Here is a 24,775-nt window from a genome sequence, read left to right as displayed (position 1 = left end):
GTAAACTGTTCTGTAGCTTTGTCTGTATGACTAGGACCCAGAGTGCACTGGTCTGATGAACGCAGCCCTAGAAAGGTTTTCATATGGAGTAGACATGGCTCCTCTTCTTTGTTTTTCTTCTATATTATCCTGACAATTTTTTAAAGTATGTTAAGCATTTTCATTTAAATATGTAGAAAGGTAGTAGCCTACCTCTCTTTACAAAAAGATATTTTTACTACACAGCACATTAAATTTACAAATAAATTAGAGGAGAATTGATTTTAATATATTTAAATTATATGATTTTTCTTTTGTGATTTTCAGTGGCATTCTTGACACATTTTTTCCTTAATTTCTACCTCTATTGCAAATTTAGTCTCTACCTTCTAAAACAGCAGGTGGCAAACTTTTCTGTAAAGGACACAAAAGGAAATATTTTGATTTTGTGGGTAAAGCAGTGTTTCTGGAAACAATTCAACTCTGTGGTTGTGGCATGAAAATAGCCAGAGATGATATGCAAATGAATGAATGTGGTAGTGTACCAATAAAACTTTATTTAGAAAAACAGGTAACAGTGCACATTTGGTCTAGAAGCCAAAGTTTGCCAACTCCTGGTATAAAGTTTTTTTTTCCCCTTTTAAACTAACTGATAAAACCAACATAACTCAGATAACCACAATGCTGTGATCACTTACCTAGAGCCAGACATCCTGGAGCAGGAGGTTAAGTAGACCATAAGAAGCATTATTATTAACAAAGCTAGTGGAGATGATGGAATTTCCAGCTGAGCTATTTCAATTCTTAAAAGATGATGCTGTTAAAGTGCTGCACTCAATACCCACAAATTTGGAAAACTCAGGAGTGGCCACAGGACTGGAAAAGGTTAGTTTTCATTACAATTGCAAAGAAAGGAAATGCCAAAGAGTGTTCAAACTACCACATAATTGCACTCATTTACACACTAGCAAGGTCATGCTCAACATCCTTCAAGCTAGGCTTCAACAGTACTTGAACTGAGAGTTTTCAGATGTACATGCTGGACTTAAAAAGGCAGAGGAACCAGAGATCAAATTGCTAACAGGTATTGGATCATAGAATAATCAAGAGAATTCCAGAAAAACATCTACTTCTTCTTGATTGACTACACTAAAGCCTTTGACTGTGTGGGTCACAACAAACTGTGGAAAATTCTTAAAGAGATGGGAATACCAGATACCTTACCTGCCTCCTGTGAAAACTGTATGCAGGTCAAGAAGCAACAGTTAGAACCAGACATGGAACCACAAACTGGTTAAGAATTGGGAAAGGAGTACGTCAAAGCTGTATATTATTACCCTGCTTATTTAACTTCTATGCAGAGTACATCATGCAAAATGCCAGGCTGGAATCAAGATTGCAGGGAGAAATATCAATAACCTCAGATATGTAGATGACACCACCCTGATGGCAGAAAGCAAAGAGGAATTAAAGAGCCTCATGATGAAAGTGAAAAAAGAAAGTAAAAAGCTGGCTTAAAACTCAACATTCAAAAAATTGAGATCACGGCATCCAGTCCTATCACTTCATGTCAAATAGATGGGGAAACAATGGAAACAGTGACAGACTTTATTTTATTGGTCTCCAAAATTGTTGCAGATCATGACTGCTGCCATGAAATTAAGATGCTTCTTGGTAGAAAAGGTTGACAGACATAGACATCATATTAAAAAGCAGAGATATCACTTTGCTGATAAAGGTCTATATAGTCAAAGCTATGGTTTTTCCAGTAGTCATGTATTGTGAGAATCATACCGTAGAGAAGGCTGAGCACTGAAGATTAACGCTTTTGAACTATGGTGCTGGAGAAGACTCTTGAGAGTCCCTTGGACAGCAAGATCAAATGAGTCAATCCTAAAGCAAATAAACCCTAAATATTCATTGGAAGGACTGATGCTGAAGCTGAAGCTCCAAAAGGAGGATAATGGGGCACCAGATGATGAGACGGTTGGATGGCATCATTGACTCAATAGACACGAGTTTGAGCAAACTCTGGAAGATAGTGAAGGACAGGGAAGTCAGATGTGCTGCAATCCATGAGGTTGCAAAGAGTCAAACATGAGTGAGCAACTGAACAACAACAAAACCAACATTTAGTCTATCTTAAGTATGTCAGATATGCTGCGATTCATGGGGTCGCAAAGAGTCGGACACAACTGAGTGACTGATCTGATCTGATCTGATCTGAAGTATGTCAGGCAGTAATTTCATCTAGTAGGCACTTTTTATGCTTAAAAGCCTTCAGAATAAAACTAAAAAACATGTATACCAAAATTAGGGCAGAGCATATATCCACATTCTGTGATATACTTAAGTAAAAGCTAATGCTTTTACTTCACTTACAGTGAGCTCAAGCCCTTCAGACCCCAACCAATTACTTTAGCGGGAAGAGACAGAATTGCAGTTGCTTCAGTGGCAAGTCCATCCAGAGTCTTTGAAATCCAAGAAGCTTTATCCTTTTTACTCTTCTCAATTATGTTTCTTAGGTGTTTTATCTCTGCTTTCATTTCCTCAGCTTTTCTACTAAATTCTTCAGTAAGCAGATCATTTTGAGCCTAAAACAAAGGAAGGTGGGGAGAGGAAATTGCAAACTTTTGAAAAACACATTTTTTCAGGAGTCAGACTTTGTATTTAAGAACTTCGTTAAATTGTCTCTATCTGACACATATGATTATTCTCTCTTATTAGATTATCAAAGGATAATGTTTGTGGCAGAGAATATCTTCTGAGTTAGACCTGGACAGTGAGAGGAAGAACAGTTCCCAACCTTACTAATGTTCACACACCATTAGGGTTGTGCTTGGCTGCTAAGTCAAGCATGAGGACAAATGCATTTATATGTTCCAGCCAAAACTCTGGGTTGGGAGAGAACTCTTAGTCCACTTGCACAAATTATCAGTTTCATTTGGGATGGCATGGTCACTTATATTGTGGAAATATGGGAACTTATAAGCCGATCAAGAAATTGCACATAAACATGCTGGATGGGAAAGAAATACACCTCCCACACAAGCTATGTAGTGATGCAGGCAAGCTATTCACACCTGGAGACAACTACAGCAAGTTTAGAAGATGTAACCTCCCCACATTTTTATGTCTGAACATATCAGATAGTTTTAGGTCAACATAGATCCAAATTAGAGTCTTTGTGCTTGTAAGGTTTCTGATCATTGACAGTAATCTTAGCAAAGTACCAAGTTGCTGCTAATATTAAAAACATCTGGATGGAATTGTTGTTTGATAAGCCATGAAACCCCCATGAGATCATCCTAGAATCACAACTACATAGCACCTAAAACCTTGGAGATGATATTTATATTTTTTAAGTACTTAGAGGGACCAAAGTCATCATAGCCTCTCCAGGGTCTCAGTGTGGAGCAAAATTCAAAGGTCTTTTGAAAAGCCAGGATTCAAAACTTCGATTAAAGCAAATGTGGTAATGCCAGTAGTACTTTTTTTTTTTTTTTTTTTTTAATTTTGCTTTAACTTTTACCCATTCCTTCTTGATGTGTCAGCTCAGTGTCTGTCAAGAACTGGTGAGGCCATGCCAGACTTACCTTCAGTCTGTGTTCCAGTAGCCTTTCCTTCTCTTTCTCAAAGTTTTCTCTTTCTCTCTCCAGCTTCTCTCTCAGCTGGGCTATGTTTTCCCTGAGACTTCTGTCTTGAGCTTCCATCTGCTGTTGCTGCTCGTATTGTTTCTGTATTAGCAATTTGCGTTCCCTCTCAGTTGCCTCCTTCCTGGCTCACTCCTCTGCCCAACAAAGGTTTCAGAAAGAGAAGCAAGTAACAGATTAGACTCAAACTCTACTTTCTTGAGATTAGAAACCAAATCAGCTTTGAAAAGAGAGTGGGAAATCTCAGAATTTACCTGGTGCCACACATCAGGAGCAGATTTGAGAATACGATGGGAAAGGCCTTGACCATCTGGCTGATATCCAACCACAACTCTGTTATTTTCAGATTTAGCAGTGTGTATTCCACAGAAGAAGTGGAAGCTCATTATTTTGGAAAGATCTTTATTTGATCTGTTAAAGGGCATTGAATGAACATCCCACCCTGCTAAGATATGAGCCCCATACCTGCTATGGCCTTTGCTGCATCAGTGAGGGCTTTATCTGACTGCAGGATGGATATCTCGATTGCCACCTGAGACTGCAGGAAGTTCTGGAGGACCTCATTTGTCTAAGGAATAAGAAGAACCAAAGCACTTTAGATTCCTACCAAGGAGACTTGTTCTGTACAAATGAGTCCTTCTGTGTCATTTTCACTTTCTGCTTAAAATGTTCCAGGAGCTTCTTACAAAGCATTCAAGCTTCTGAGTGTCACCAGAGACTCTGCATGTCTCCTTTCAGTCCCCCGCCCAGTGCTATTTTCTTTCATCTGCCCCAGGTATCAAGCAGTCAGAATTAATTGCAGTTGTACAAACTCACAATCTCATATATTTGCATGTTTACCTGGGGCTCTTCCCTTTGGATAACATCCCAACCTAAACAACATGCACAAATATTTCAACTTATATTCCCCTTCTTTTTCAGGAAATTTTCCTAAACTATATGTCCAATGTGATTGTCAGATTGTAGTTTATGCTGCTGTTGTCTCCTGCTACTTGCTAGTGTGTAACCTTAGGCAATTTATTTAAGCAGTTTGTGCTTCCTAGTTCACATATAGAAAATGTGGATAATAAGACTAGATGCTTCAGAACAACTTTAGGAGGATTAAGTTTAAATTTCCAGAGAAAAAGCTTAACATTATGCCTATAGGCAATAACAGTTTTATATATATTCTTTGTATTATTATTATGTTTATTATCACTACCAGTGATGCCCAAGATCACAGGTTCGTAAGTGTTATCTTTCCATATTTGAGGTTCTGTTTATTTGACATCTGTCCACTTTGATCAGCCTTGAGTATAAGGATTCTGACTTTGCATCATAAATCCTCAGCATGTGGCACATTAAATGTCATGTTATTGGATAAAGAAAATGAATGACTTCTATTCTCTCTCTGATGCATATTAAAAATTGATACTCATTTTTGGGGAATGGCCATTTCTCCTTGAGAATAAATAACATGTAGTAATGGAGTAGCCTTCATAGTAAACAAGAGTCCAAAATGCAGTACTTAGGTGTAATCTCAAAAATGACAGAATGATATGAGTTTGTTTCCAAGGCAAACTATTCAATACCACAATAATACAAATCTGTGCCCCAAACAATAATGCCAAAGAAGCTGAAATTGAACAGTTCTATGAAGATCTACAAGACCATCTAGAACTAACACCAAAAGAAGATATCCTTTTCATCATAGGGGACTGGAATGCAAAAGTGAGAAGTCAAGAGATACCTAGAGTAACAGGCAAATTTGGCCTTGGAATAGAAAATGAAACAGGACAAAGGCTAACAGAATTTTGTCAAGAGAATTCAAGGTTCATAGCAAACACCCTTTTTCAACAACACAAAAGAAGACTCTACACATGGAACAATACTACCAGATGGTCAATAATGAAATCAGATTGATTATATTCTTTGTAGCCAAAGATGGAAAAGCTCTGTACAGTCAGTAAAAACAAGACTGGGAGCTGACTGTGGCTCAGATCATGAACTCCTTATTGCAAAATTTAAACTTCAATTGAAGAACATAGGGAAAACCAATAGACCATTCAGGTATGACCTAAATCAAATCTCTCATGATTATAGTGGAAGTTATGAATAGATTCAAAGGATTAGATCTGATAAAGTGCCTGAAGAACTATGGAAGGAGGATTGTGACACTGTACAGGAGGTGGTGATCCAAACAGTCCCCAAGAAGAAGAAATGCAAAGAGGCAAAATGGTTGTCTGAGGAAGCCTTACAAATAGCTGAGAAAAAAGAGAAATTAAGGCAAAGGCAAAGGAGAAAAGGAAAGATATATCCATCTGAATGCAGAGTTTCAGAGAATAGCAAGGGGAGATAAGAAAGCCTTTTTAAGTGAACAATGCAAAGAAATAGAGGAAGACAATAGAATGGGAAAGACTAGAGATTTCTTCAAGAAAATGAGAGATACCAAGGGAACATTTCATGCAAAGATAGGCACAATTAAGGACATAAATGGTAAGGACATAATAGAAGAAGATATTAAGAAGAGGTGGCAAGAATACGCAGAAGACTGTACAAAAAAGATCTTAATGAACCAGATAAACATGATGGTATGATCACTCACCTAGAGCCAGACATCCTGGAGTGTGAGGTTAAGTGGATCTCAGGAAGCATCTCTACAAACAAAGCTAGTGGAGGTATTGGAATTCCAGCTGAGCTATTTCAAATCTGAAAAGGTGATGCTGTAAAAGTGCTACACTCAATATGCCAGTTAATTTGGAAAACTCGTCGTGGCCACAGGACTGGAAAAGGTCAGTTTTCATTACAATTCCAAAGAAGAGAAATGCCAAAGAATGTTCAAAGTACTACACAATTGCACTCATTTCACATGCTAGCAAGGTCATGCTCAAAATCCTTCAAGCTAAGTTTCAACAGTATGCAAACCAAGAACTTTCAGGTTTTCAAGCTAGATTTAGAAAAGGCAGAGGAACCAGAGATCAAATTGCCGACATATGTTGGATTATAGAATAATCAAGAGAATTCTAGAAAAACATCTACTTCTCTTCATTGACTACACTAAAGCTTTTGACTATGTGGGTCACAACAAACTGTGGAAAATTCTTAAAGAGATGGGAATACCAGATACCTTACCTGCCTCCTGTGAAACCTGTATGCAGGTCAAGAAGCAACAGTTAGAACTGGACATGGAACAACAGACTGGTTCCAAATTGGGAAAGGAGTACATCAAGACTGTATATTATCACCCTGCTTATTTAACTTCTATGCAGAGTACATCATGCAAAATGCCTGGCTGGCTGAAAAACAAGCTGGAATCAAGATTTCAGGGAGAAATATCAATAACCTCAGATATGTAGATGGCACCATCCCTTTATGGCAGAATGTGAAGAAGAATTTTAAAAACCTCTTGATAAAGGTGAAAGAGGAAAGTGAAAAAGTTGGCTTAAAACTCAACCTTCAAAACACTAAGATCAGGGCATCCAGTCCCATCACTTCACGGCAAATAGATGGGGAAACAATGGAAACAGCAACAGACTTTATTTTCTTGGTCTCCAAAATCACTGCAGATGATGACTTCAGCCATGATTTAAAAGACACTTGCTCCTTGGAAGAAAAGCAATGACAAACCTACATAGCATATTAAAAAACAGAGACACTGCTGACAAAGGTCTGTATCGCCAAAGCTATGGTTTTTCTAGTAGTCATGTATGGATGTGAGAGTTGGACAATAAAAATAACTGAGCACCAAAGAATTGATGCCTTCAAACTACAGTTCTGGAGAAGACTTTTGAGAGTCCCTTGAACAGCAATCAAATCAAATCAGTCAATCTTAAGGGAAATCAACCCAAAATATTCACTGGAAGGACTGATGCTGAAGCCAAAGCTCCAATAATTTGGCTCCCTGATGTGAAGAGCCTACTCAGTAGAAAAGACCCTGATGCTGAGAACAATTGAAGGCAGGAGGAGAAGGGGATGACAGAGGATGAAATGGTTGGATGGCATCACCAACTCAATGGACAGGAATTTGAACAAACTCCCAGAGTTGGTGAAAGACAGGGAAGCCTGACCTGCTGCAGTCTACAGTGTCACAGATTCAGACATGACTGAGAGACTGCACAACAACAAGGCCCTGAGCTGTCATGATATCCCCATGCTCTCTCTCACATGGTGTTTTGCTTTCAGATTTTCAGGAGACCCCCTGGACTCTATTCTGTAGGCTCCCCATGCTCCCCTTGTTCCTCACCTTCACTCCTTTACTGGGCACATGGATATGGTCACACTGTAACCTTTCCATTGCTTTCCTGTAGAGTTTGTGCCCTCCAGGAACAGAGAAACTCTCTGCTGAAATACTTTCCTTTAGAGTCTTCAAAATTTGATCAAGTTTAGTCTGGCAGTATTTAGCAGATGCCTCTTCATTCTGTTGCAAAAAACCTTCCTTCTTATTCTTTATGATTTCCTACAGGGTAAATGTAGATATGTCACCAGAAGCATGGAACAGAGGAGATAAATTTTCAAGAAATCTAATAGAAGGATTGGTCTAAGGTGGTCCTCATGAGAAAACCATTCTAGTGGAGCAACACAAGCAATGTAGCCAAAATACAAGGATTTTTCTCCCAACTCTGAAACCTCTGTAAGACTATACAGAAGTTTCTTAATCTCCCTGAAATTCAGTTTCTTCTTTTGTGAAATCCCACTTTTGAATTATCTCTTCCCTAGTGGTTCAAGTTGGTAAAGAATCTGCCTGCATGCAGAAGACTTGGGTTTGATCCCTGTGTCGGGAAGATCCCCTAGAGAAGGAAATGGCAACCCACTCCAGTACTTTTGCCTGGAGAAAACCATGGACAGAGGAGCAGGGCAGGTTAGAGTCCATGGGATTGCAGAGTTGGAGACAACTGTGTGACTTTCACTTTCTTCTTTATTACTAGTAACTCTAACATCCTGTGGTTCTATCTTCAACAAAAGCAATAAGACAAATAAAAAAGAAAGTAAATATAAAGAACAATCTTTGTTGAGAGAGTCTGCTTAGGGAAATCAAGAGCAATCATCTCAGGACTGAGTTAGGAGAGTTTTGAAATAATGTCACAATTCACTAAAGGAGAAAGGAATGCTTGACAGATCTGTTGGATCTTGAACAAATTCCCCAAGGTTCAAAGAAAAAGGCTCTATGGTCCTTTAGGATTCTCTCTCCCATGAGAATCTGGGCAACTTTATCCTGAATAGGAGATAAACTATAGGATGAATATATACAATTCCAGATGTCATTCCAGAAGGGCATGAATTCAAAAGGACAAATGCTAAACACAGTACCAGGAGCTTCTTCTGGAAGTCCTGGTTTTCATCCTTGAAAGACTGATTCATGAACACTACAATGGCTTCCCTCCCACAGGCTGCATGCACCTCCAGCAGCTCCTGGAGCGTGTCTGTGGGGAGGTTCAGTCGCTGGATCATCTGCTCACTGTAGTGGTCAGCTGCCTTCTGCACGGCTGCTGAATTCTTCAGGTGGGCCAGAGTTGTCACTGCGTTCTCCAAACAAGGAACTGATCCACTGTTGATGGCATCTACATAGGTCACAACCAGAGTCCCCAGACCTGAATAAAATAAGAAATGTGAAAATATATCAATTTTTCACTCAGTGAGATCCAAGGTTTTGAAATTATGGTTCTAAAACTACACACACATACACACGCACATACACAAACTCACACATCTCAACTTCTACTCTCATCACTTTCATTTTTACATTTACTGTTTCTTTTATTTGAGCCATAACTTTAAGGAAATGTCAAATACCTACCTTCATCCAACATAATTGGAAGTGTCTCAGAAAAATTGTTTCATAATAGCACAAATTTAATTTAAATAATATTTGTTCCTAACTCCTAACGTTTTGATGGATTTTTCAGGGAGTCAGAAACTAATATTTATTTTGGACTGGTTTAAACTCACTTCTAAGTAGTCTCCTTGAGAAGAACACTTGCAGTATAAGACTTCCTCTGAGAAGTATTTGATCATTTATTGACTTTTGTCATCAATGGTGGGGATCTTTTTAAATGTAGGAACCCAAGGTATCAGTTACAAGTGATTTTAGAAACGAATTTACTAATCCCATGATGACAGATAATTTCTGAAACGCATACATACTTATCTCTGGAGTATGAAAATGTAGAATTACATACTTCTTTATAAAATGAAACTACTGAAGAACATATAAATGAATGTTTAATTTATATCAGGCCACAAAGAAATATGATTTTGGAAAAGTAGACTCACGCTTCCCAGTGACCTTCACCCCTTCCCTGAGGATCTTGGTTCTTGCATGGGTAAAGATATATGAACAGAAAGTATTCGATTGTTCCTTGAATTTAGGATACAGTTGACTTTCTAAAACTTCATCAAGATGGGCTAGGAGTTCCCTATCATTTACTGGCCGGTCAAAGACAAAACACTTCCGTTTTGGGAAAAAATGCCTGATACACTCCCTGGGTAGGTTGGCCTTTTTAACATTGGGATGTGAACCTGAGGAAGAGAGAAAACATAAATACAATAAGCACAGTATTCAAATAAGTCAGCTAGAAATTTTAATGACTGGGGATTTTTAATTTTTGGAGTCTTCTCTGCTCATAGAACTTCTTTAATGCACTCACCCAAATTTAACTCATATGAATGACATCTCTGGAGAGAAATTTTAGAAAATATTTGTCTCAGGTAAATGTATTTTGCATCCACAGAACCAAATATACTGCCCACTTTACATGTGTGCTCAGTCATGTCTGACTCTGCGAGTCATGTACTCCTCTGACCATGGAACCCTCCAGGTAAGAATACTAGAGTGGGTTGCCAGTATTATATCCAGAGGATCTTCCTGACCCAGGGATTGAACCCATGTCTCCTGCACCTCTCCTGCATTGCAGGTGGATTCTTTATCCCTAAGCCACAGAGGAAGCCTGCCTGCTTTATTGGATATTTATCAAATTTAATGAATTTAATGAATGATCAAATGTCCAGTTCAGATAAAGTCCAACCAATGTTGGAAGTAAACTGTAGGAACATAATGAAGAGGAGCTACAAACAAACATAGTGGAGTAACAGTTAAAATAGGACATAAAAACTTCATTGACAGATGCAGTCAAAATTCACACACTACAAATAAGATTAGCTATTTTTCGGTAGAAACTCTGAATACTAAAGGTGACTTAAATGTAATTTGAAGAATTCATGACTACTCCATAAACACATTGGTTTTCCCAAATAGTTACCAACCTAAATGTAATTCATTAAAATAATTTATTAACCCAAAAAATTATAATGAATAAATCTGTTATAATAAAAGTAATGATATGATGAGGAAAGTAAAATGAAGGATCTGTTATAAGAAATCATGAAAAAGTATGTACGCAGGTCAGGAAGCAACAGTTGGATGTGGAATAACACACTGGTTCAAAATTGGGAAAGGAGTACATCAAGGCTGCATATTGTCACCCTGCTTATTTAACGTCTATGCAGAGTACATCATGTGAAATGCCAGGCTGGATGAAGCACAAGCTGGAATCAGGATTGCTGGGAGAAATATCAATAACTTCAGATGCAGATGACACCACCCTTATGGCAGAATGCGAAAAGGAACTAAAGAGCTTCTTGATGAAGGTGAAAGAGGAGAGTGAAAAAGCTAGCTTAAAATTCAGCATTCAGAAAACTAAGATCATGACATCCAGTCCTATCACTTCATGGCAAATAGATGGGGAAACAATGAAAACAGTGACAGGCTATTTTCTTGGGCTCCAAACTACTGCAAATAGTGACTGCAGCCATGAAATTAAAAGATGCTTGCTCCTTAGAAGAAAAGCTATGCCAAACTTAGACTGCATATTAAAAAGCAGAGACATTACTTTACCAACAAAGGTCCATATAGTCAAAGCTATGGTCTTTCCAGTAGTCATGTACAGATATGAGAGCTGGATGATAAATAAGGCTGAGCACCAAAGAATTGATGGCTTCGAACTGTGGTGCTGGAGAAGACTCTTGAGAGTCACTTGGACAGCAATCAAATCAAATCAGTCAATCCTAAAGGAAATCAACTCTAAATAGTCACTGGAAGGACTGATGCTGAAGCTGAAGCTCCAATACTTTGGCCACCTGATGCAAAGAGCCAACTCACTGGAAAAGACCCTGATGCTGGGAAAGATTGAAGTCAGGAGGAGAAGGGGATGACAGAGGATGAGATGGTTGGATTGAATCACCGACTCAATGGACATGAGTTTGAGCAAACTCCCAGAGATGGTGAAGGACAGGGAAGTCTGGCTTGCTGCAGTCTATAGGGTCACAAAGAGTTGGATATGACTGAGGGACTGAACAACAAATAGACTGAAATTGAATCCTGGGTGTATTCAGGGTGTAAAGTCACTTTTTGTAGATTATACAACTATCCAATCTCTAGAAAGTTACATCTGTCTTTGAGAAGAATAAGGGGAATCTGTTCTTCATTGTGATATTATGCCTTACATATGTGATATTATGCCTTACAATAACATTAACAGTTCATTGTTTTCATTGTCACAAAAAGTGATAAGCATAATAAGGAACACAAGTGTCTGGTTTTTGAAGCGTTTTAACACTTATTGTATCTGGATGTTAAGGTACAGTTTACCTTAAGTGTAACTTAATTTTGAGTAATTTTTACTCTAATTCCTAGATAAGTATACTTAGATAATTCACTTAAGCCTCATTATTTTTTTAATAATTTTATGTGAAGCTCTAGCTTATCGATACTTTAAGAGAAGTACATTTATATCTGAATTTCACAACCATCTAGAATAGTTGAAAATATATAGTTCAAAATATTTTATACTTGCATCAAATCTTTCTTTTTTTTAATCCAAGTATAGTTGATTTACAGTATTATATTAAATTCAAGTGTAAAGCATACAGGTTCAGTATTTTTGAAGATTATACTCTTTTAAAAGTTATCACAACATACTAGGTATAACCTGTGCTATACAATACAAACTTATTGCTTACCTATTTTATATGTAGTAACCTGTATATCTGAAAATCGTACTCCCATCTTTCCCTCTCCTCTTTACCTCCCCCAGTAATTTTTTTTCTATATCTGTGAGTCTTATTCTGTTTTCCTATATACATGAAAGAATTTCAAGATAACAGAAATAAATGAAAAGATATATTGTGCTCTTGGATTGAAAAACATACTATTGTGAAAATAGCCATACTAGCGAAAACAATCTACAGATTTACTGCAATTCCTATTAAAATACCCAGAACAGTTTTTCACAGGTCTAAAACAAATAACCCTAAAATTCAAATGGAATCACAAATGATCTTGAATTGCTAAAGCAACTTTGAGAAAGAAGAGCAAGTCTGAGGTATGACCCTCCCAGACTTCAGACTATATACAAAGAAACAGTCATCAAAACAGCATGGTAGCAGCACAAAACAGACACACAGATCAAGGGAATAGAAGGAATAAACTCATGCACCTACAGTTAACTAATGTACAAAGGAGGTGAGATTATGCACTGGAAAAAAGAGTCTTTTCAATAAGCTGTTGTGGGAAACTGGACAGCTACATATAAAACAAGGACATTGGTCCATTTCCTCACACCATATATAAAAAGAAACTCAAAATGAATTAAAGACATAAAAGTAATAACTAAAGCATAAAACTCCTAGAAAAAAGCATAGGCAAAACACTCTTTGATGTAAATAGTAGGTATATTATTTTTGAATCACTCTTCTATCCTATCAAAAATGGGCAGAGGACCTATATAGACATTTTTCCAAACTAGATATACAGAGCCAACAGGTACAGGGAAAGATGCTCAACAATGATAACTATTAAAGAGCTACAAATCAAAAACAGTCTACATATATTAATAATAAATACTGATGAGGATGTAAAGAAAAAGGAGTACTCGAACACTCTTGTTTTTGTTCTGTCCCAAAGTCGTGTCTGACTCTTTGTGATCCTATGGACTGCAGCATGCCAGGCTTCCCTGTCCTTCACTATCTCCCAGAGTTTACTCAAACTCATGACCATTGAGTCGGTGATCTCATCCAACCATCTTATCTTCTGTCACACCCTTCTCCTCCTGCCCTTAATCTTTCCCAGCATCAGGGTCTTTTCCAGTGAGTCAGCTTTTCACATCAGTAGCCAAAGTATTGGAGCTTCAGTTTCAGCTTTCAGTCTTTGCAGTGAATATTTAGGCTTAGTTTCCTTAAGATTGACTCATTTGATTACCTTGCAGTCCAGGGTACTCTCAAGAGTCTTCTCCAACACCACAGTTCAAAAGCCATCAATTCTTCGGTGCACAGCCTTCTTTATGGTTCAACTTTCACATCCATACATGACTACTGGAAAAACTGTAGCTTTGACAATATGGACCTTTGCTGGCAAAGTGATATCTCTGCTTTTTAGCACACTGTCTAGACTTGACATAGCTTTCCTTCTGAGGAGAAAGCATCTTTTAATTTCATGGCTGCAGTCACCATCGACAATAATTTTGAAGCCCAAGAAAATAAAATCTGTCACTGCTTCCACTTTCCCCCTTTCTATTTGCCATAAAGTGATGGGACTAGATTCCATGATCTTAATTCATTGAATGTTGAGTTTTAAGCCAGCTTTTTTCACTCTCTTTTCTCACACTCATCAAGAGGCTCTTTAGTTCCTCTTTACTTTCTGCCATTAGAGTGGTATTATTTGCATATCTGAAGTTGTTGACTTTTCTCCCAGCAATCTTGATGCCAGCTTGTGATTCATCCGGCCTGGCATTTCACATGATGTACTCTGCATAGAAGTTAAATAAGCAAGGTAGTAATACACAGCCTTGATGTACTCCTTTCCCAATTTGGAACCAGCCTGTTGTTCCATGTCTGGTTTGAACTGTTGCTTCTTGACCTGTATACAGGTTTCTCAGGAGGGAGGTAAGGTATTCCTGAATCTAAGAATTTTCCACAGTTTGTTGTGATCCACACAATCAATCAAAGGCTTTAGCATAGTCAGTGAAGCAGACGTAGATGCTTTTCTGGAATTCGCTTGCTTTTTGTATGATCCAGCAAATGTTGGCAATTTAATCTCTGCTTCCTCTGCCTTTTCTAAATCCAGCTTGTACATCTGGAATTTCTCTGTTTACATACTGCTGAAGCCTAACGTGAAGGATTTTGCAAATTATCTTGCTAGCATGTGAAGTGAACACAATTTTACGGTAGTTTGAACATTCTTTGGTATTGTCCTTCTTTGGGGTTGGATGAAAACACTTTCTCCAGTCCTGTGTTCCTTGCTGAGTTTTCCAAATTTGACATATTGAGTGCAGCACCTTAACAGCATCATCTTCTAGGATTTTAAGTTGCTCAGCTGAATTCCATCATCTCCACTAGCTTTGTTTCTATCAATGCTTCCTAAAGCCCACTATCTCTCCTGGTTGCTCAACTAGTAAAGAAACCACCTGAAGTGCAGGAGACCTGGGTTCAATCCCTGGGTCAGGAAGATCTTCTGGAGAAGAAAATGGCAACTCACTCCAGTATTCCTGCCTGGAGAATACCATGGACAGAGAAGCCGGGAATATAGTTCATGGGTTGCAAAGAGTTGGACATGACTGAGTGACTAACACTTCCACTTTCAAAGCCCACTTGACTTCACATTCCAGGATGTCTGGCTCTAGATGAGTGATCATACCATCGTGGTTATCCGGGTCATTAAAACCCTTTTTGAGTCTGGTTTTTCTGTGTACTCTTGCCACATCTTCTTAATATCCTCTGCTTCTGTTCAGTCCTTACCATTTCTGTCCTTTAGCGTGCCCATCCTTGCATGAAAGTTTCCCCTGATATCTCCAGTTTTCTTGATGAGATCTCTAGTCTTTCCCACTCGATTGTTTTTCTCTATTTTTTTTTTTTTTTTTGCATTGTTCACTGAAGAAGATTTTTTTCTCTCTTCTTGCTTTTCTTTGGAACTCTACATTCACTTGGGTATATCTTTCCCCTTCTCCTTTGCCTTCCACTTCTCTTCTCTCAGCTATTTATAAAGCCTCCTCAGACAACCACTTTGCCTTCTTGATTTCATTTTCTTTGGAATGGTTTTGGTCACTGTCTTCTATATAATGTTACTAACCTCTGTCCATAGTTCTTCGTGCACTCTGTCTACAAGATCAGATTCCTTGAATCTACTCACCACTTCCACTGTATAATCATAAGGGATTTGATTAGGCCATACCTGAGCGGCCTCGCAGTTTTTTCTGTACTGTGTTTAGTCACTCAGTCATGTCCGACTCTTTGTGACTCCTCTGTCCTTGGGGATTTTCCAGCCAAAAATACTAGAGTAGGTTTCCAATTCCCTTCTCCAGGGGTCTGCCCAACCCAGGGATCAAACCCAAGTCTTCTGCATTGCAGGCAGATTCTTTACCAGCTGAGCTCACAGGGAACCCTGAATTTTTTCTACATTCTTCAATTTAAGCCTGAATTTTGCAATGAGTTCATGATCTGAGCCACAGTCAGCTCCAAGTTTTGTTTTTGCTGACTGTATAGAGCTTCCCCATTTTTGGCTGCAAAGAATAAAATCAATTTGATTTTTATATTAACCATCTGGTGATGTCCACGTGTAGAGTTGTCTCTTATGTTGTTGGAAGAGGGTGTTTGCTATGACAAGTGTGTTCTGTTGACAAAACTCTGTTAGCCTTTGCTCTACTTCATTTTGTACTCCAAGGACAAACTTGCTTGTTACTCCAGGTATCTCTTGACTTCCTACTTTTGCATTCCAGTCCCCTATGATGAAAAGGACATTTTTTTGATTGTTAGTTCTAGAAGGTCTTGTAGGTCTTCATAGAACTGTTCAACTTCAGCTTCTTCAGCATTAGTGGTTAGGGCATAGATTTGAATTAGTATGATGTTGAATCATTTGTCTTGGAAACAAACCAAGATCATTCTGTCATTTTTGAGATTCCACCCAAGTACTGCATTATGGACTTTTGTGTTGACTGTGAGGGCTATTCCATTTCTTCTAAGGGATTCTTGCCAACTGTAGTAAATATAAAGGTCATCTGAATTAAATTCACCCCTTCCCATCAATTTTAGTTTACTGATTCCTAAAATGTCAATGTTCATTCTTGCCATCTTCTGCTTGATCATGTGCAATTTACCTTGACTCTTGGACCTAACATTCCAGTTCCTATTTGACTTTGTTCTTTATAGCATCAGACTTTACTTTCACCAACAGACACATCTACAACTGACCATCTTTTCTGCTTTGGCCCAGCCTCTTCATTCTTTCTGGAACTATTTCTATGCTCATCTCCAGTAGTGTGTTGGAAACCTTCTCACCTGGAGGGATCATCTTCTGGTGTCACATCTTTTTGCCTTTTCATATTGTTCATGGCATTCTTGAGGCAAGAACACTGGAGTGGTTTGCCATTCCCTCCACCAGTGAACCAGGTTTTATCAGAACTTTCTACTATGACTCATCCATTTGGGTGGCCCTGCATGGCATGACTCATAGCTTCATTGAGTTATGCAAGCCCCTTCACCATGACATGGCTGTGATCCATGAAGGGATAAACACTCTTGTAGGAATATAAATTGGTACAGCCACCATGGAAAGCAATGTGGAAGTTTTCAAAAACTAAAAATAGAACTTCCATATAATTCAATAATTCCATGCCTGGATATAAAGCATGGGGGGAAAAAACCCACTAATTTGAAAAAGTACATTCCCTCTAGTGTTCATAGCAGCACTATTAAACAATAGCCAAGATACTGAAGCAATCTATGGAATAATACTTGGCCATTATAGAGAACAAAATTCTTTGCAGGAACATGGATAGACCTAGAGAATATTATGCTAGTGAAATAAGTCAGACAAAGAAAGACAAATGCTATATCACTTATATGTAAAATCTAAAAAATAAAACAAGCAAATATACATAGTTCTGAATAATTTCATTTGACTTAAACTTTATTCTTCAGTGAACAAAACTCTAGTTGCTAGAACTTATCAAGGAGTAACAACCTAGTTCCCAGGCACCATTTCTATGAGTCTTGACCTAGTTTCAAATACAGATGCTATCACAGAGATGATGGGCAGTGTTTCATAGCTTTGACCCTCTTTAGGACCATCCACACCCCAGCCATTTTCTGATACCTTTAATCAGCTTCAAGGCGTTCTCTAGGTACTCATCTTCTGTGATAGGGTCATCATTTAATTTAAGCTCCAGGGTGAAATCCCGTACAGTCCAGATAAAGTCTGGAAAAAAAACTCACAAACTCTATGGAATCTCTTACTCCATCCATTGTTGGAGAGGACTTGGCCCTGATGAGTTTTGTGAGCTCTGTCACATAACTAGCACTTGGTTAAGAAAAATAAAATATATATGAAGAATTCCCACATTTTTCTTATAAAAAATTATAAGCTCTCTCTTTTGACCTGGGTCCCCTCTCCTACAACAAAGGCAATTCAAACGCAGGGAAGGGAAATCTGGTTTGGTCTCCATTCTCATCAATTTTTCAGTAAAACCAGGATACTGCAATTTTTCCAAGTCATCATTGTTGATGGTGTTCATGCTGTTGTAGATGAAAGTGCTGCTCAAAAGCACAGCCAGGGCAAAGATCCATAAGTCGTTCTTAGAGTCACCCTGGAAAACATACAAAAGCAAGCACTTCACTGTCTTCTCTTCAAAAACTGATTCAGTTATTTGTTTAATATCTTTTATTTGTTATTTCAGATAACTAATATAGTGTTGTAAAAAGAAAAAAACCTTGAAAACAGAATTAAAGGAAAAACTTAACTTGGGCAATTATACTGACATTTTTTGTGATCTCTGTTCCCCCATCAATAAAAATTCAGATAATATATTCCTCCAAGTGTCCCTTTTTTTCTGAATGGGATGAAATAAGATAATATAGGTTAAAAAAAGAAAAGTAGAATGCCTCTTAATCAATTAATTTTTCAATAATATGTGACACCACATGCTCATTTAACAAAAAAGTAAACCACAAAATGTATACTTTGCTGGTCACAACTGAATGCTCAGAATAGATGCAGTTAAAATAAATATTTATGAAAACTGTTACTAAATGTTACACATTTTTCTTAGACATAGGGAGCAAATATAAACGATAATGGATATACCCAAGATTATTATCTCATGGTATTTACAAATATTTAAAAACAAATACAACAAAGATAATAATATATTCAAATATCTTACATATTAGTAGTGAGTCTAAGCAGTGAAACCAATAGCCATTATAGTAAAAATAATGGATCTGTCACAGGGAATAAATCTGTCTTACCTTTTCCACATCCCCCAGGCCCTCAGTGTCCAGAAGGACCAGGATATGGTCTGATTTGGAAGGGTGAGGCACACACCACATCCAGATGCCCTTGGTTTTAGACTGCACTGTGGAACCCAGAGGGAAACCTGCAAAGGGAGGGAAGAAAGCAACATTCAGTGACAGCAGATTGTCCAAACAGCCAAGCAGCTACAAAGTCCAAATTGTTAGAATGTGGGTATCCCAGTACACAAGATGGTACTTTCTCTGTTTCAATAATGTTCTAATTTTTATGTCTTCTATTCCTAGAAAGAAGGAATATTAATAGTGAGAATGATGCCAAGCAATGGCTCAAGATGGAGACAAACAGATATCCATGAATCAGACAAAACATAGGTCCCTGATAACTGTAACAAGAATACTTTGAAAGAATGATGAGACTCAAAGCCCAAGAGAATTGAATTGATGAAAGACATAGGAAGGGGAAAAGTGGAAAAAGGAAACTAAGATAATATTTTTTGCCCCCCCAAAAAATTTTTTTAATGAGGGATGGGGATGCTAGCCATAATATCATGTGAAATCCAGTAAGGATTTTTTAAGACAGATATTCAAACATTTTCTCATGTTGATGGTAATAGTCCAGAGAAAAATAAAATGTGTTTTTGAGACAGAGGAGACACAAAAGCAGGAAATAGTGCTTGAGGAGGTCTGAGAAGGTAGGATTTTTGACCATTCAGTTCAGTTCAGTCGCTCAGTCGTGTTTGACTCTTTGCAACCCCCTGAATCACAGCACGCCAGGCCTCCCTGTCCATCACCAACTCCCGGAGTCCACCCAAACCCACATCCATCGAGTCAATGATGCCATCCAACCATCTCATCCTCCATTGTCCCCTTCTCCTCCTGCCCTCAACCTTTCCCAACATCAGGGTATTTTCCAGTGAGTCAGCTCTTCGTATCAGGTGGCCAAAGTATTGGAGTTTCAGCCTCAACATCAGTCCTTCCAATGAATACCCAGAACTGATCTCCTTTAGGATGGACTGGGTAGATCTCCTTGCAGTCCAAGGGACTCTCAAGAGTCTTCTCCAACACCACAGTTCAAAAGTATCAATTCTTTGGTGCTCAACTTTCTTTATAGTCCAACTCTCACATCCATACATGAATACTGGAAAAACCATAGCCTTGAGTAGATGGACCTTTGTTGGAAAAATAATGTCTCTGGTTTTTAATATGCTGTCTAGGTTGGTCATAACTTTCCTTCCAAGGAGTAAGCATCTTTTAATTTCATGGCTGCAATCACCATCTGAAGTGATTTTGGAGCCCAGAAAAATAAAGTCAGCCACGTTTCCACGGTTTCCCCATCTATCTGCCATGAAGTGATGGGACCAGATGCCATCATCTTCGTTTTTTGAACGTTGAGCTTTAAGCCAAATTTTTCACCCTCCTCTTTCACTTTCATCAATAGGCTTTTTAGTTCCTCTTCACTTTCTGCCATAAGGGTGGTGTCATCTGCATATCTGAGGTTATTGATATTTCTCCCGGCAATCTTGATTCCAGCTTGTGCTTCTTACAGATCAGCGTTTCTCATGATGTACTCTGCATATAAGTTAAATAAGCAGGGTGACAATATACAGCCTTGACGTATTCCTTTTCCTATTTGGAACCAGTCTGTTGTTCCATGTCCAGTTCTAACTATTCCTTCCTGACCTGCATCCAGGTTTCTCAAGAGGCAGGTCAGGTGGTCTGGTATGCCCATCTCTTTCATAGGAGAGATTTTCCTTAACACGAATAAAGCAAAGAATATGACAACAAATTATAGTAAGGTACTGATTTAGTGGTGAGAATTATAGCTGGAAGTTTGGTTTATTGAGAGGAATTTGGTTCTCCCTGCACATGATCAGGTAAGAAAATTAAGAAGCTGGGATGCACCTGGATTCAAGTAACTGGCTCTTGATGTAGTACAACACTCAACATGGTTCTGTCCTGCAAGACGGTTCATCAAGTAGGATTTGCCGGTACGATACAGTCCTACAATGGCCACCACCACCACTGGCTGAGAAATGTTCTCAAGAATCTGTAGAGCTTTCTGATTCACTGAAAACTGTGCATTTTTGTTTTCTACCAGACAGATGGGATCCATCATGTTGGGTCCAGATGCCATGGTAACTTGACAACCTAGGAGAGATTCCTAGTAGAAATAAGATTACAAAGTTATTCTGTGACTCTGAGGTATCCAAAGTACTTATTATTTAGAAGTGGGCGAAACTACTGTGCTTTCTGTGAGACAAAATGTAACCTAAGTTAACATATTACAGAGGGTTCTTCCATCATTTTCCCAAATCTCTGATGATGTTGGTAATGAAACAAAGTATTATCACTCTCCATATTTTCACTACTATAATAATAATAGGATACACATAATTGTTACCATGCATTGAGGGCCCACAATATCCCAAGCCCTATGACACATACCTTATATACCCAGCTACGTTGATACTATAAGTATCAACCTACAAGTTAAAAAGTATTATCTCTACTTTGAAAATGAGATACATTTGTCTCACAAAGCCTAATGCAGTAAGTCATAGAGCCTGGAGTGAAAACTTAAGACAATTGAACAAAATGAAGACTAACAAACTCTAGGCTCTTGTTTCCCAAAAGAGACATCATAAACAACAAAAATGTCACCTAGAACAACCATATAATTATTCTGTTAAATAATCAAAGGTTTAAAGCAACCAAACAAGTACCTGAATTTAAAAAGCCATGTTAAAATGGTAGGAAAATATGTGGTATTTTCTCTTGTCCTTGGTCCACACACTACTCAATGAGGTGTAATCTTTGTCTGGGGGAGGTAGTAACCCATTTACAACTTTTATCCAGAAAGAAGAGAACAGAATTTATTTATAGTATTCTAACCTATCTAAGAGTTACCAATCCTAGTCTCTGTACTACTTCACATGGATCTCAGCCAAGGGTTGGGAAGGAATATATAGTAGCATAACTTAATTATCAGTTGGAAAGAAGCAGTAGAAAATGCAGAGAGACAAAAGCCTGGGGCCAGAGATTAACAATAAGGACATCAAAGAGAACATCTAAGGAAGCATTCCAGTTTCCAATTTCCTTCTTCAAATTAAATGGAGCAGAGCAGACTATTAACAATCTTATAATCTATTATGAGCTTCCTAAAGGACTGGTGTCTCCTTCTACTAATTTGGATCTCAGGTAGGGAGCAGTAGAGAGAATTTATTGAGAAAGTTGAAGAAAGGCTAACCTGCAGACCTTTGTGACCAGACAATATTGGTATGTGGCATTGTGATTCATAATAAGAAATACTTATTTGGCCTTTATCCCTGTTCCTGACAGATAGCTGCTAAATCCCTTGCAATTTCCCAAGTGATGGGAGTGGTGGATGTATCTTTGTTATATCTTTTGGCCTTTCCCCCCAGTACCTGAAATAGCGATAAAGAGGAAAGAAGAGTTTTGTTATTCATCAAAAGTTTCTTTCAACCACAACATTGTATATTAATGAAATGATTGTGGAAATCCCCTAGATAATCACAGAAAGGAGGCTGGTTGCCAGGGGAGCTGCCCTTATGGGAGAGTTAAAACTTTCAGCTTTATCCCCCAACCTCTAGGGAGCAGGGAAGGACTGAAGGTTTAATCACCAGTTGCCAATGACTTAATCATTCCTATTTTGTAAAGCCTTCATAAAACATTTTAACTAAAGAAGCTAGGGGAGCTTCAGTTTTGGTGAAGATGGTTAGGTGTCAAAGGGTGGCATGTCTAGAAGGGGCACAGAAGCTCCATACTTTTTAAATACCTGGCCCTATGAATCTCTTCTATCTTGTTGTTTCAGGGATTGTATCCTTTTTTAGTAGATCAATAAGATAGCAAGCGAACAGTTTTCTCTGTGTTTTGTAAAGCATTCTAGCAAATTATTGATTCTGAAGAGATATTTGAGCCTCCAGTCTATAGCTGGTTAGTCAGAAGTACAGGTGACAATCTAGACTTGCAATTGACAGATGAAGCAAGGGAAGTCTTGAGGGACTGGGCCCTTAACCTCTAGGTTATAGAGTAACTCTTAACGTTTACCATCAGAACTGCTTAGTGTGAAGAAAATGCTATGGTGACCAGAAGTAGTGTAAAGAATAGAGTGTTGAGAGGAGAAATAGAATATTTCCTTTTCAGAATGGAGACAAACAGCAGAACATCTAAAGATCCAAAAAGACTTTAAAAATGAACACACTTAAAGCAGCACATCCATGAAAGAATTGAAAAAGCCATGCACAGGTCCAAGGAATATGGATGCCCAGAAATGACCTAAAATGACTAAAATTTTTCCTTAGATAATTCCCAAGTCTCAAAACCAAGGGCAAGTTCAGTGAAAGACTTCCTTGGCACAAGCCAGAATTAATACAATGGGAAAGTTGGATAGTTTTACAAATGCCCAATTTTCAATAACAACAAAAATCATAAGGCATACAAAGAAATAGGAAATCATGGCCTATCAAAGGAATGAAATAAATGGCAAAAAACATCCCTGGAGAAACATATACACTAGATGTTCTAGGCAAAGACTTTAAAATTATTTTCTAATTACCCTAAAAATTAAGGGAAAAAAACTAAAGAAAATCAAATAAGCAATATGTGAGCAAAATCAGTAGAGCAACAAAAATGGAAATTATAAAAAGTAACCAAACAAAAATTCTGAGGCTAGAAAATAACTGAATTTAGAAATTTTCTAGAGAGAATCAGCCTTCAGCAGGCAGAAGAAAGAATCAACAAACTTGAAGATAAAACATTTGAAATTATCAAGACTCAGGAACAGAAGGAAGAAATAATTTTTAAGAGACTTGTGGGATACCAATATTTACATTATGGAAGTCAGTAAAGAAGAAGGCAAGAGGAAAGGCAAAGAGATTATTTGAGAAAATAAAGGAAAGAAAAAAAATGTCAATGTGATGAAATACATGAGTCTACATATGCAAAACACTCAACTCAAAAAACCATAAATCCATTGAGACTCAAGCTGAGACATAGTTAACTGTCAAAAGACAAAAAGAGAATCTTGAAACCAAGGAAGAGGCTACACATCATTTAAATCTAATAGGACAATCAACCAACTTTCTCAGCAAAAACCTTGGAGGCCAGAAGGCAGTGGAATGATATATTTAAAGTACTGAAAGTTGAGGAGGGGGAAAGTCCTTGTCAGATAAGAATTCTAATACAATTCTCCTTCAAAAACAAGGTAGAAATTAAGGCATTCCCAGAAAACAAAAGCTGAGAGCTTCATTACTACTGGACCTGCTTTACAAGAAATTATAATGTGAGTCCTGCAGGTTTAAATAAAAAATATTAGACAGTAACTGGAATGCATATGAAGATATAAAGATGTCTGGCAAAGGATTATAAGTAAACATAAAAACAGGTATTATTGTAATTTTGGGTTATAACTCTACCTTTTATTTTCTACAGTATTTAGAAAACAAATACATAAAAATTATAAATCTATGTTAATGAATGGACAATATTTAAAGATGTAATTTTTTTTAACAAGAACATAAAGTGGCAGGGGAGACAGAGAAATAATTTAGTAGGATTTTTGTATGCATTTGAAGTCAAGTTTTTATCTATTTAAAATAGGTTTTATAAAATAAAAGTATCATATGTAATTCCATGGCTATCACAAAGAAAATATCTTTAGAATATATGCAAAAGGAATGTGAAGGGAATCAAAATATATCTACATATGTCTACTACAAAAAGAACTAACCATAAAAGAAGGCATAAATAAAACAAATGAAGGACAAAAAAGCAAAAAAGAAATAACAAAATAGTAATGAAACAGTTCTATCTTATGAATAAATTTTTAAAATGCAAATTGATTAAACTCT

General features: G+C 37.7%; 1 protein-coding gene across 1 annotated transcript; it reads right to left on the bottom strand.

Annotated features, from left to right (window-relative positions):
• Nucleotides 1–2,212: 2,212 nt before the first annotated feature.
• On the bottom strand, nt 2,213–21,039 carry LOC102399531 (guanylate-binding protein 6). Its single transcript, XM_044945445.1, has 11 exons — nt 20,808–21,039; nt 18,903–19,030; nt 18,070–18,241; nt 17,752–17,853; nt 9,882–10,127; nt 8,919–9,199; nt 7,855–8,067; nt 4,098–4,200; nt 3,887–4,032; nt 2,362–2,573; nt 2,213–2,270 (listed from the first exon to the last, which is right to left on the bottom strand). The coding sequence occupies exons 1-11, from the start codon at nt 21,037–21,039 to the stop codon at nt 2,213–2,215; spliced, it is 1,893 nt and encodes a 630-aa protein (XP_044801380.1).
• Between the last annotated feature and the right edge of the window lie 3,736 nt (nt 21,040–24,775).

The sequence above is a fragment of the Bubalus bubalis genome, chromosome 6, assembly GCF_019923935.1.
Source record: "Bubalus bubalis isolate 160015118507 breed Murrah chromosome 6, NDDB_SH_1, whole genome shotgun sequence".
NCBI classification, from domain to species: Eukaryota; Metazoa; Chordata; class Mammalia; order Artiodactyla; family Bovidae; genus Bubalus; species Bubalus bubalis.
The sequence above is the reverse complement of the archived record's forward strand: the minus strand, read 5'-3'. Positions and strand labels throughout refer to the sequence as shown.

What these genes read in the sequence shown, in the direction of transcription:
- LOC102399531 (XM_044945445.1), bottom strand. Translation starts at nt 21,039, where the DNA reads ATGGCATCTGGACCCAACATGATGGATCCCATCTGTCTGGTAGAAAAC. An exon ending in ACCAGATTTCCCTTCCCTGC is followed by an intron (nt 17,854 to 18,069) that starts GTTTGAATTGCC and finishes TTTTTTTTCCAG; the next exon opens with ACTTTATCTGGACTGTACGG. An exon ending in ACTTCCAGAAGAAGCTCCTG is followed by an intron (nt 8,068 to 8,918) that starts GTACTGTGTTTA and finishes TTTACCCTGTAG; the next exon opens with GAAATCATAAAGAATAAGAA.